This window comes from Cinclus cinclus, chromosome 5 (assembly GCF_963662255.1).
Source record: "Cinclus cinclus chromosome 5, bCinCin1.1, whole genome shotgun sequence".
NCBI classification, from domain to species: domain Eukaryota; kingdom Metazoa; phylum Chordata; class Aves; order Passeriformes; family Cinclidae; genus Cinclus; species Cinclus cinclus.
In genome coordinates, this window is record NC_085050.1 from 42,867,236 (window position 1) to 42,880,833 (window position 13,598).

At 38.2% G+C, this 13,598-nt stretch overlaps 1 protein-coding gene across 1 annotated transcript in view; it reads left to right on the plus strand.

Moving 5' to 3' along the window:
- DCHS2 (dachsous cadherin-related 2) overlaps positions 1-13,598 on the plus strand; it is a 103,926-nt gene that overhangs the window by 59,007 nt on the left and 31,321 nt on the right. The window contains 2 exon segments of the mRNA XM_062493647.1: positions 9,695-9,931; positions 11,266-12,285. Coding sequence (XP_062349631.1) covers positions 9,695-9,931; positions 11,266-12,285 — 1,257 coding nt within the window.

Here is a 13,598-nt window from a genome sequence, read left to right on the forward strand (position 1 = left end):
AGTTATGGCTGAGCTAGTAATTAAAAATATAAGTCATAGGATGCAATCATTAGTGTGGCAGAAAACCTATGCAGTGTTTAACTTTGAGACCTTAGGATTAAAAAAATGAATTTGTAAACTTCCATTGCAATAACGGCATTAATGCTTACCTTCACCCAAGGGCATGTAATTAATTTTTCTATTGATCTTAGTGATGCCCTTTTTGAGAGATGGGTAAAAAGATGGTTATCATCATCATCGTAACTCTGGTTCAGGGAAGTTGTTTCAAACCAACAAAATTAATAATAGTCTTTGAAAATTATTTTGGATCACTATGACTTCATGTGTCAGACTTCAGGTGAACAGTCTGTTCGTAGTCTTAAAACAAATCCCTAGATGGTCTCTGTGTGCACAGAAAACTTCCATGAAGGCTAAGCAAAAGGCAGTAGCCACTGATTTGTCTTCATGTGAATGCATTAGTTATTTAAACCTAGCATGAAAATGATGTAGAGAAAGTATCATTCACTCAGTGTATGTTACAGCAGTACACACTTTTAATTTAGCTTGTTTCTTTCAACTCTGTAAGATATTTAGGCTCATGTTTCTGTGATTCCTATCTAAATTAGATTCCTAGAACAAAGGCTATGTCCTTTCTTCTGTGTACTTTATTGAGAATGTTTCTGTTAAAATGGTGGCTAGAATTGGGCTGGATGCCAGGTGCCACCAAAGTCACTCAATTACTCCCTGCCTCAATTGTGCAAGGGAAGAAAATGATGACAAAAGGCTTGTGGGTAAAAAAAAGGGCAAGGAGAAATCTCTCAGGAATTACTGTCATGGGCAAAATATACTCAATTTGAGGAAATTACTTTTATTTATTGCCAATCAAATAAGAGGAGGGTGAAGAGAAATAAAAACTACATCATAAAAGTTGTTCCATCTACCCCTCCCTTTTCCTGCACTTCACTCCCAATTTTCTCTATCTCCTCTGGCTCTGTAAGTGCAGGAGGATGGGGAATGTGATGTGCTGTGCAGTTCATCGCAGGTTGTCTCTGCTTCTTCTTCCTCCTTACTCTTCTGCTCCAGCACAGATCATTTCAAAAGGGTCCACTTCTTCAGGAATAGAATGATCCATTGTGGGTTTCCTGTGGGGTCACAAGTCCTGCCAGCAAACCTGCACCAGTACAAGCTTCCCATGGGGTCACAGCCTTCTTTGGGCATCCATGTCCTTCAGCAAGGGGTCTTCCACGGGCTGGAGGTGGATCTCTGCTCCACTGTGGACCTCCATAGGCTGCAGGGGGACTGCTGCCTCACCATGGTCCGCACCACGGAAGCCACTCCTGTAGCCCCCACTAAGCCAAACCCTTGCCGCATAAACACAGTACACTGAGATATTTGGAGATCACTCAATTGACTTGAAGATACTTGGATCACTCTTCTGTTATAATACTTTCTGTTGCTTATTTACACCAAGAGCACATTTTGAGAACAGACAAGCCTTGTTGTAAGAGCTGGTTAGTAGTTGAACATTAAAAAAAAATTCAGCACAGAAGTACAGCTACTGCAAAATGAACATTCTTTTGAGGAAATTCTGACTTGCTAAAAACCTACTCCCTTTAGATGCTCTCTGATTTCTTTATAACAGAAGAGCAAAGGGCATCACATGACTAAAACGTCCTGTAAAAGATGTAGAGCAGTCTAGGAGCTTAGTCTGTTGACAAAGAATAAATAGGACGAATACACCTAAAGATGATGCAAATTTAAGAATACAAGAAATACTTTCACCAAAAGCTGAATTTAACTCCAACATCTTATCACTTTAACAGTGCCTAGTAATGGATACAAGAAGAGGAGTTGTGTAGAGCTTGTACAGAACAATGCCTCACTGGTATATGTTTCTTGTGGCAGTGTGTATTTTAGTGCTGTACTACGTTCATTACTTCACTATGGAACCATATGTAAATGCAATTTAATGTCATAGTATCTAACAATAAACTTTGATTTGGTTCAGAATAGATTGATTCCAGTTAAGGATGCTGACAAATTTTTTTTTATTAAAAAAATAGAACTGTTTTTTAGCAGATGGATTTTAGGAAATTTCAATTGCATGAAAAAGTTTTGCTTTATTTTTATTGCAATACAGGTTGAAAAGTAATGTTGAAATATCAACAATTCTTTTTGTGGGGGAAAAACACCCAAAACTTTGATTAACTTCATGTATTATGCAGTTTTTAATATATAGCACATTATACTAGGCATCAAAGCAAAATGGGGTTGCACCCTTTCTAAAGAAAACAATGCCATGTTTATGATGATTGATGGTGTTTTCATATAGTATTGTAGGAAAAATAGTTTATTTTTAAACTACTTTTGGCATTTTCCTACAGCATGTAGTACATTTGCTAAATATATGAAGAGCTTCACATAAATAACATTTAAAATTAGGAGTGTTTTATTTTGGAACATTTTGTGGCCACTTATTTTTTAAACTGCGGTTTCCTTAATTTCTGTCTTTCTGATCTATCATATGATATTGATAGTGTATTTGGAATGCTGCAAATCAGAGGAATATGTCTGAGACATTGGTTTAGACACAGTATGTTTTCATCTTTAAAGAATTCCGAGTTAAAACAGAAAAATTAGTGGTCTCAGCTGAATTATTTGTGGATATTTACCTTCACTGAGATCTCATCTAATGAGAAAATTACCATAAAGAATGCAGAAAATAGTATATTGTCCTAGAAGCACACAAAACTTGCTGTAGTAAGTATAAGGATGCAGATTTTGGCCCTGAAAGTTGTGTAGCAGAACAGCAGGAAAAAATATCCATATTGCTGGCTCCTAATGTATCTCTTTTTTTTTTTTAATGTATAAAATCCAGTAGAATCAATCACCTACAAAGAGAAATATTCCTACAAGCTGTGTGCCAAAAACTCAACCATGCAATAATGGGGTGTACATGAGATTGTTGTGCATGAAAGAATGCAAAGTATTAACAAAAATATTCTAGCTCACCCTCCTTTCTCCTAGTTAAGTCAGTGTCAGATCTCAGAAACAGAACCTACCAGAAGAGGCAAAGAGTGTACTTCGATGGCATAGCACAGATGAAGTGGGCTGATAAAAAAAATGGTGAAAAAGAAAAAAACCAATATGCCCAAACCTCACATTTTAGAGGATTTTTATTCAGTGAAATTCAGACAAGCAACCCTTTTCTTTGCTAGAGACTGTATGGGTACAGGATGTATTTACTGTACTTTGTGTTCTCAGTTAACCTAAAGAAAAGTAGAAAGTGGCAGGTCACACCAAGGGAGCAGACAGCTGTGGTACAGTGTTAGAATGAATGTAGCAGGGAAGTGTGTGCAGCAAAAAATCAGTTCATGTAAATGAAGGGCAGAATCTGGAATGTTTCGTAATGCTCTTAATATAAGAACAGCAAATATATTATAGCAGGCTTCATTCTGTGTCTGTCCTGATACATTTTTTTGTACAGTGCCTTCAAAGAAATATCATCCCTGTACCTATACCATCCTTGGCAGTCAAGTTTTGTTACCAGGTTGTGCACTGAGCTATTTTTTGATAGAGGCTGACAGCTTGATTGAAAAGGTCCTTGACTGACAAGGTCCTTGATTAAAAAGATGTTTTCGGAAAACTTTAATAAGTTAAGCAAGGAAAAGTGACCTGTTGAGAAGGTGTGGCAGGGCTAGAGCAGTGCCAGAGATTGTGGGGGGAGGTCTCTGCCTTTGTCTTGGAAAATACAGCATTTCACCAGGCTGAAGTCCTGCCTGCTTTCTGGTGTAAGCTTTGATTTCTGGATGGACTTGTGTTCATGTGAGAGTGTTCACTTCGTATACAATCGGCAAACACCCTCTTAAGTCACTATTAGGTCAGATTAAAAGAAATAAACCAGGGCAGGAACAAAGGAAATCTCCTTGTAACAGCAAATTATATCTCTTCAGTTATCTGTTTTACTGAAAAGTTAGAATTTTGTTGGGGTTATTGTGGTGTTGCTTGTTTGTTTGTAGGTTTTTTAGGGAATATTTAAACTTGTAATAGTACAAAATAGAGAAAGTTAGGAGGCACCTGATCTTCTAAACTGGCAAACTGTAGTCTCTAAGGACATAAAATTTTGCATCACAAATTGCAAGACTTCGTCTAAAAATCATTTTTCTAAAAGAAAACTGAGCCTAGATGCTACAAAACCATTCTAGTACTATACTCATGCCCTCTTATGCTCAACGTTAGAGACTGCTGCTCAGGTGGGTATTCTCTTTGTGAATAATGGAACTGCTGTAATTAGAAATTCATATTTTATGTGTTGATGAATACTTCTTGGCTCACTAAAACTCTCTGTAGCCTGTAGTATTTGAAACAGTAGCTTCTGGGGGAACTGCACTGTTAAAACTGCTTACCTTACTTTATAGATCAGGTACTGGTTTGTAGTGTGCAGATTCCCAACATGGTCTAATGAAGTGCTCTGGAACAGACTTTCATGTGCTAAGCAAATTCATGTGATTAAACACAGTATATTTCTATAGTATTGGCTGTAGACACTTAAGTCCTTTTATGTCTATTTCTAAGAGGAAAACTGAATTGAGCACAAGAATTTGCTACAGAGGGGCCAGTGTTGAAAGCATCTCCAGTGCAGGGGTATGAGGCCTGTAAAGTAAAAATGTAGCTACAAGATTGATATGGGTTCCATCAGTTATTTACTACAAAAACATTCAAACACTCAATATTATCAAACTGAAGAAGTCCTCTTTGCTGAAATGCAAACCAGTGTTTGTGACATCAAAAGTAAGCTTTTTAAAGACTTTTAATGTGAGCTGAAGCTGTGTGTATTGCAGCAGGTAGACTGTAAATAACAAAATAATTCCTTATTAATTCTTTCCTTCCCCTGGCAGTTATTAAACCAGCTATTCAGTGTATTTGCCAGTGTTGCTATGGTTACCATCAAGAATGCAGCTTCACTAAAAAAAGTGCATTTTAAAAACAGGTAAATGCTAAAGCTGGAACCTGTATACAGTGCCAAGATGATAGCATAGGCAATGGATAAAGTTGGATAAACTTAAATAGAAATGTCAATCAGAAACACTACCATTCTTCCTTAAGACAATGCTGATTTTAATGTTAATGCAAAATGCACACCTCCTAACTGCATCCATCTTTTGGAGGATCACCCTGTCTGTGCTCATCTTGAAGTTTTTTCTGACACATAAAAAGCAAAGCTGTGCAGGCACCAGTGCACTGGGAAGCTGCTGAGCTAGGGTGGGTGCGCTGGGCAGATCAGTGGGTCAGCTCTGACCTGCACAGTAGCGAACAGCAGGTCCAGTGGCCAGCTTTGAAGGTGAGCTGGGGTGAGGAACCATATGGACCTTTTGACCATCTGTTTGTTGTCTGAACTGTGTCAGTTGATGCCAGCTGGCCCATCCTAGGTTATTTGCTGAAGAAACAGTGCCATCATTTAAAGTTTGTTAGGGTATTTGGTTTCAAAGGCTTAGGTGACACCATTGGTAACAGTTGATTTTATTCCTCTTGCCATGTCTTAAAGTTGCTTTTTTATTTCATAAGCAATGATCTAATATTAGAAGCCATTTAAGTATGAATACCTATGCAATCCAGACTTTGTTACTGAAGTTAGTGCATCCTGAATTTTATCTTAGCAGCACTTGATTAGTGGAAAACATTTGATTTACCTACAAATGGCTATAAATGTAGGGCTGATTTTTCTTCTGCTTGTGGGAGAACCCTGTGCAAAAACAGATTTTCAAAGTGCTCAGATGGAGATGTGTGTGGAAATCCTATTGGATTACCCAGTATGATTTTTTCCCATACAAAAAGTTATTTTGGTTGCAAGATTAGGACTGAACACAGGATCATGAATATAATAAAAAAAGTATTTTAGAAGAATCACTACATGCGGATTCCTGCCTTTAACTTTTGAGAAACAGCAGTTAACCCACTTGTGGAATACGGTCCACCTGCACAAAAATAAGAACGGCAGAATCCCATGAGAAATTTTGCCATTACTGGAGGGTGGTAGGTAACACAGAGTCCTCTCCTTCATTAGTGCATTTTCACTTTCTGGGCGAATAGGCAAAAAATGAAGAACAAGACTTCTTGAAAGTTCACGCTCTACCATGTACAGTGAGTGAGGAAGTATGAGGCAGATGAAAGAGTTGGCAGTCATGATTTTACCTTCAATAGTACTAGTTCTCCCCATGCATTCAGTAGTCCAAACTATTGTAACAATTTCTGCTAGCCTTTAAGCACAGATTGTTCTGCAGCAAAACATCTGTAAATTCCAGCATGGTTGTGCTGACCTGCTTTGGAGCAGAGCTGTTCCCATACTATAACCTGCAGTGGCAGTTGCCAACATGCATCTGGCATTGCAGGTTCTGCCTGAAATCTGTATCCAGATCATATCCAGGCAGCAGGCAGTCTGTATGTCATGCTTTTGATTTATAAGGGTTGGGATCTGCAATCAGTTATGCCCATGCAGATCTAGTCAAGATAATGAAATTGCCAAGATGTGAACAAGGCTGGATGTTAATGCTTCATTTGGTGTGTAATTATAGGATTGTTCACCTATGAAGCAGAATTGATTCCAGCTCTCTCACACAGAATAAAATAATTAACTAGAGGTAAAATCTTCAAAGCACTGCAGTGATATAAATATTAATTTGAAAAATGGGAATTAAATGTTTCTAAAGACAGCAGATAAGACTATTCATTTGTATGGTGAGTCAGGCTGTAAGGTGGCACTTTTCTAGAAGTAGACCCATACTTGTGTCTTTGTGATCTCCCATTGGGAGCTTTGTTAAAACATTACTTGCAGAGAAGCTGTCTCATTATTCCCTTTTTGTTGTCAATGTTTATAGAAACTATGTTTTGTAATGGAAGAATGTATTCTGCAACCACAGCAGCCAATTTGTCTTTTAAGTTCTCGGAAGCTTTCAATTACAGGCTACAAAGGATTGTGGTAATAACAATAATAAGCCCCAATCTTAATTACAGAATGGGGAAGAAAGGTAAGTCATGGTTCATCTTCAACCTGTTACTTAATGAGAAATGCCTCTTCAGTGAGTTTCACACACTGACTGTGACAGCTCCTGCTCCTTGCAATTTTCTGTGTTTCTGCCTTTGCAGTGTAGTATTTGGGCACCTCCTGTACCCTGCTGCAGCAAATGAAATGCACCCAGCCAGCCTGGTCTGAGGTGTGCTGGCAGCTGCTTTTGGCCCAAGTGGTCCTGACTGTCCATTTTAGTTACAGTCTGCTGTTTTACCTTATCATACAGAAAGTGAAATCCCAGATGCTGCTTTCTCCTACAGCTTCTTTCCTGTCATGTGGTGCCATAATAGAACCTAATGAGCCATGTTCACCAACATATGGCAGAGCTATTTCAAATGTCTTTATAGATTATATATCACCAGATGCAAAGCTAATGCCCAGTCCTGCAAATGCTGAAAGAAACAAAATGTGCACAGTTAAAAGTCAAAATGTGTTATTACATTTCTGCATACTATAGTTTTGGAGATTGGAGGGAACCATATGGAAAACATATGGTTTTACTTAGGATCTACAGTTGTTTTTATAGTGTCCTGCAAAGGAGAGATGAGTTGGCCTATTCCCCTTTTGCCCTATGACACAGCAAAAGAATGAAGGAAGAAAATAAAATCTTTAGTAACTTTCCTTTTGCTTCCTGTAACTGGACTGACATTGAGTGTGCTGCAATGTGTCTAGGTCAGCAGAGAAGGACCTTTTGTTCTGAAATATTTCTGTTCCATCAGGTCTTCAGAGCTCCTGGAGTGGAGCACTGTTTGCTCCACTCTTTCCTAAAGCATGTTCCAAAGCCTTTAGTTACTGCTCTAGGAGTAATATTTTCAGTTTGATGCTTTTCTGTAGAAGTTTCCAGTTCTCCACATACCTCTTGAAATACCTGAAATTAGAAGGACATATGTATATCCTTGTCAATAGAAAAATATAGAAAAGTTGGTCAAATTAGTAACATACAGTCCATTTGATTGATTTAAATTAATTTGACAGAAATTATGTGACAAATCTATGTGTATATGTTTATCCTCTGGGGAAGAATAGTTAAACCCCATTTTCCTTCAAGCTGAAATTGCTCAGATTACCTCAGGAAATGCCGAAAGTTTATGTCCTTGAAGGGCTACTCTGTTGAGCCACTTAAGTAATTGTAAAACTCAACCATCAGAAGAAAAAAGAATTTAAAAGCTAAAATAGGGTTGTTTCTTAGAATTGCATCAATTGCTAGCAAAGGAGCTGGATCAGTACTGAACCCTGAATCCATCTGTATCACTGTTGAGCTTTTAGTGTGGTTTGTCACACTGGAATAAGTGTCCTTTTTTTGTTAGTGACAAGCATTTTCCCTTGATCCTGAAGATCCTTTTACTGCATTTTAAGCATATCAAGACACAGTTTATTATAGTGTCCTGGCAGTATATTTTGAAAGTATACTGCATGCACATTTGAATATTTATAAGGATTTTATGTATTTTCCATTATTCTGCTTAAAAATTGATTGTAGAAAATTAGTGTTGTGGCTTCACCCTAAATTCTGAGAAGATATATTCTCATTGAATCATGCATTGATTCTCCTAAGACAGTTTGGGCTAACTTTAGTTTTGCCCTATCTAACCACTAAATGTCCAATTTGAATGGTAGACATCATCCCTACTAAACTTGTCTTGACAGCCAGGAAATTATAAAGGTAGCCCAAAGTTTAAAAGGTTTGGTTTTACTGAACTGCTGGAGTTCCTCTGTCTTCACCAGCTTCTACAAAAAGCTGGGTGATTTCTTAAAAATATCTGTAGGAATGTAAAAGGTTGTCCCTATTAGTTGTATCACTTGAATTTACTGCAGTTTTACTGCTTAGCACACTGTGATTTTAGCATTTAGTGTATATTTAGTTAAACCCACTCATTGCTAAGAAAATTTTCCTTGCATTTGGTCACCTTTGATCTTCATTTTCATGTTGAAAAACTTACTTCACAAATAGATTTTCTTGAGGAATGTACATCGGAAGTGCTATATTTTGGGACTGAACATTGTATTTTCTTTTCAAATAATTACTTCATACAGTTAATATAAAATGTAGTTGTTAGCAGCTTGCTAATTCAATGGACCTTAGAATTCACTATTAAAGGGTTTTTTGACAGAAACTTGTGATCAGACAGCAGGTGATTGCTTCCCAGATAATTTCCACGGAGCACCCTGCTCCTAAGATTTGTATTTTGGGGCTTTGACTCCATTTTTGTGGATGTTTTATTTCAGGAATTACTTAAGCAGAATGTCTTCACAGACTATCTGAAATAACATTCACTTTACCATTTGTGAAGATGAATTAATCTTTTGTAACAATACTTTTTTCCAAGCCATTGCATTTCCAAATTGCTATAGACTAGTAATAGTAGTAAATATAGCATGGTTAAAGATTTAACTGAATCTGTATTTCTAAAGTAAGAATTATGGACACTGTGTTTTGGAACAAAACTTGTGTTTCAGTAGCTCTGTGAATGGTAAAGCTCATGTATTTTGAAGAGAACTTGGGTGTCAAAAATTGTATTGGGAGTGCTGATTTTTGTCCATATGGTCTGACCTTCTCTTATAGTGATACATGTTGAAACTATTCGGACAGCCTGCTGAATTTTGTCTTGCATCTCTCTTAACTGCTATTTTATTTCTGTGTATTTTCAGGAATTATTTACCTGACCTCAGCTTTTGGCCACCTGACACATTCTGCACTCTTCCTGAGTGTTTCTGCACGGGATGGGGGTGGCCTTCCCTCTGCCAGCAATGCAGCTGTCACAGTAAACATCCTTCAGACTGTTTTGGTCCCTGCCATATTTGAGAGATCCCAGTATAGCTTTTCTGTTCCAGAAGATGCACCTGAAGACAGCGTGATTGGCACTGTAAAGGCCAGAAAACCCCCAAGTAAGTCACATTCTTAGTCATAGATTATGTTGCATTTTTATTGTGACCATTAATGGGAATAGCTGTAGATGATTTTTTTTCCCCATAAACCTCTGTGTTATTCATTGACTCTGTCAAGCATTAAATAGAATTTACTGCTGGTATTTGCAGTAACTGGTGTAATGGCTGGTTTATCTGGATGCTCTTTAGAACAGTTGGAGATTCATGGTACTCTCCTTGGTGGTCCATAGAGATTGGCAATGGCCTCCATTTTCTTCCTGATGGATTTCTGTAATTGTAAATGGGGAGATAGGAAGCATAATATGAAAGTTTAAATAAGTGTGGCAGTCTGGCTGATGTTAAAGTATTTGCCATACAAGGCAAGTCTCAGAGCAATACTTAGAGAGTATTCAGAAGTTTCAGAGGATCTTCAAGAAGTGCTCCTGGCCACCTCTCAAAAAACCAAGGCAAAACCAACCAACCAACCAACCAACCAACCAACCAAAACCCCACATTGTCTCAGATTAAATGGAGAAGTCCAGATGAATGTGTGTGGAACCTTTTGAAAATATATTTAATCCATCTGGTTTTGTTATCATTTGTAAAGGGTAATGGGTTAGCTCCTGACAGTCCTTGGTCATAAAAAGCCCTGTACTGAAGGCCTTGCGTATTCAGTTCCTATGCAGAGCAGTGGGATCTGTGAGTCCACATAACAGCCTGATGATGGATCTGTAAATGTAAAGTGGTAGATGACAAGGTTTCATGCAAGCTTGATTAGTCAGATCCTCCCATTTCCTTCTTTTGGGAAGGACTGTCCTCAGGGTAGAAATAGCACCTGCTGGGTGGCCTTGGTAGTAAGCCTGAATCTTTAGACAGCTTGTGCTTTAGGTAGTATCTGATGTATAAATGTTACAACAATGGTCACCCATGAGCAGTAAACATTTCTTTTCAGGGAACTGCCACCTGTTTCATTCCTTGGTACAGTCAATGCCTGTGTGTAGTGAAATTGCTCCCACAAGACTAATTTATAGGAGTGTTGTTCCTGTATTTTACATCAGGGAAAAACAAGAGGCTATTATGTGATCTTCTTTATAGAGTTTTATAATACCAGTGTGATGAAAATCAAACAGTGCAGAAGTAGCCAAACTGTATACATTCATATTTTATTGAAGGGCTCCAGGGTTGGGACGAAGGATGCATAAGAAGCCCAAGAATGTCAAATATCTGTGTAGCTTACATTTATTCCATTGAATTTAACATCATGCATTCTCTGCAGACATTCTTGCCAATGTTTATGATACTACTTCCCTTTTTTTTTTTCTTTTAATATTTTTTGGTTTTGTTTCCATTTCTAGATTCATTAGAAGTGGTTTCTTACAGAATTTGCTCTGGTGATCCGCATGGAAAATTCTCTATTGACCCCCAGTTTGGCATTGTCCGCACCAAGAAACAGCTTGACCATGAAGCTCAGTCTGTTGTGGTGCTCACTATTCAGTCACAGCTGGGTAATTCCCCTGTCTACACCAGCACTCAAGTCAACATATCTGTGACAGACATTAATGACAACCCTCCAGTATTTTTTACCGAATCTGATAAGGTAACCATCTCACACACCCAGCCTCCTGGTACTGCTGTCTACATTGCTCATGCTGAAGACAAAGACAGTCACCTAAATGGGGCAATCAAATACAGTATTACAAGGAAGCAGTCAGATGCATTTAGCATTGATCCAAGTCTTGGAGTCGTAAAGCTTACCAGGACAGTGTTTGCAGAAAAGCAGCAGGAATATACTCTACACATAGCAGCTGAAGACTGTGGAAGTCCTCCTCTGACTTCTTTGCTGATGTTGACAGTGGTTATTGAAGAGCAGAAGATAGGCCCTAGTTTGGTTTTCCAAAGTTTGGTGTATCAAGTAGAAATCAGTGAAGCTACCTCTCTAGGTGCCCAAATTCTTCAGGTTCAAGCCCAGTCACTTAATTCACAGAGCGTTACCTCCAATATGATGTATTCCTTAGAGCCTAGCACTGATTCTGTTGCATTTGGAATCAACTCTGACACTGGCTGGATTTATCTTCGGAAATATTTGAACTATGAATGTGCACAGATGCTGAGTTTTAGAGCCTTGGTCAGCACATCTGAGGACAAAAACCTTAGGCAAAATGCAAGTACATCTATAATAGTTAACGTCCTGGATGAAAATGATCATTCTCCCATGTTCATGCATAAGAGCTACTTCTTTGAGATTGAGGAAGATCTGATTCCCAGTGGTGTGGTTGGCACCATTACAGCTGTTGACGAAGACTCAGGAAGAAATGGACAGCTTTCCTATTTCCTCTTGTCTGATGGAAAGTATTTCAAGATTAATTCTAACACAGGTAGCATTTTGTGATTTGTAATCTGCCTAATACTGCTTTTGGAAAGCAGCCTTCCCTATAAGGGTATGGAAGTAAAGTATAAAGCTATCAGGAGTGATTCTCAATCTTTTGGGTTGATATATGAATATTTTGACTCAGAGTTTCACAGTTTAGGGAATGAAATAAACCAAATACATTTTCATGAAGAATGGACTAGCTCTTAGGATTTTATTTTTTTAATGAGTTTGTTCAGGTCACTTGGTCATAAGTTTCGGTGTTTGGCTGAAACAAATTAAAAGGAGAAGTTTTAAGTTATAGCTTCAGTAGTTCATATGAGAATCTTTTTTTGCCTGTGTTTTAAGTAGAGCTGAAAAGTACAGATCAGCCAAAAGTAACTGTAAAGGTACTTATGAAGTTAGACAGAGTGCTTTAAAATACTTGTGAACGCATTTGTAACTGCCATCAAAACTGAGTTCATGTTGTACAGAAAGCACATTGGCTGAGAGAAGATTTTCACAGCATAGGGTGTACTCTGCAGTGAATCCCAATTGCCTCAAGGAATAGGGGTTTTATCTACACAGTATAACACCAGAGGCCAGAGCACGGAGAGCCTAAAGGAAGGGAATCCTTCAAGGGGCACAGGCACTGTAAATAATCCAGTTTAGCAAAATGGTATGTAGAGAGCAAAGATCTGCTGTTTAAAATTCCTGTTTCCCGATGTCCAGTCCCCATGGGGAGTAAATAGGCTTTCCCAGAATTTCTCTGTATGAGTCTCGAAACAAAAACAGGCTCCTTTTGAGTACGCTTACAGAAGTTCACAGGCAAACAGTATCCTAGGAGTTAATCAGAAAGATTTTAAAAAACCACATGTGGTTATCTGTGTGATGCGCTTTGGTCAACTGCAAATCTCCAGCTGTATTGGGTATGGCTAAGCAAATAGAGAGAAAACTGGTCAAATTTATTTGCTGGGTTTATCAGAATGTATGGGAGACATAAGGGTTTATGATTAACATACATAATAAAGGCCCCTTGTCAGCAGTTAAACTCCTGTGCTCATGTATTATCTGTCCTGGAGTGTGGTGAAGGCCAGATGGATTTCTTTGGAAGGTCAGCACTTTGGTTCATACTGTTTTATACCTTTGCTCTGGGACACCCAGTGTACAGTAAAAGATGTCATAGGGCACTAAAGTACATACGCAAAACTGTGATTGACAGAATGTTTCTACAGGATGGGGTTTGGAAAGCTGAGGTTTTCATGTCAGTGATCAGGTATATCAGAGGACACGTATCATTATTTCACACGAAATTAAATGCATAATTGCACGTGCTGAGTG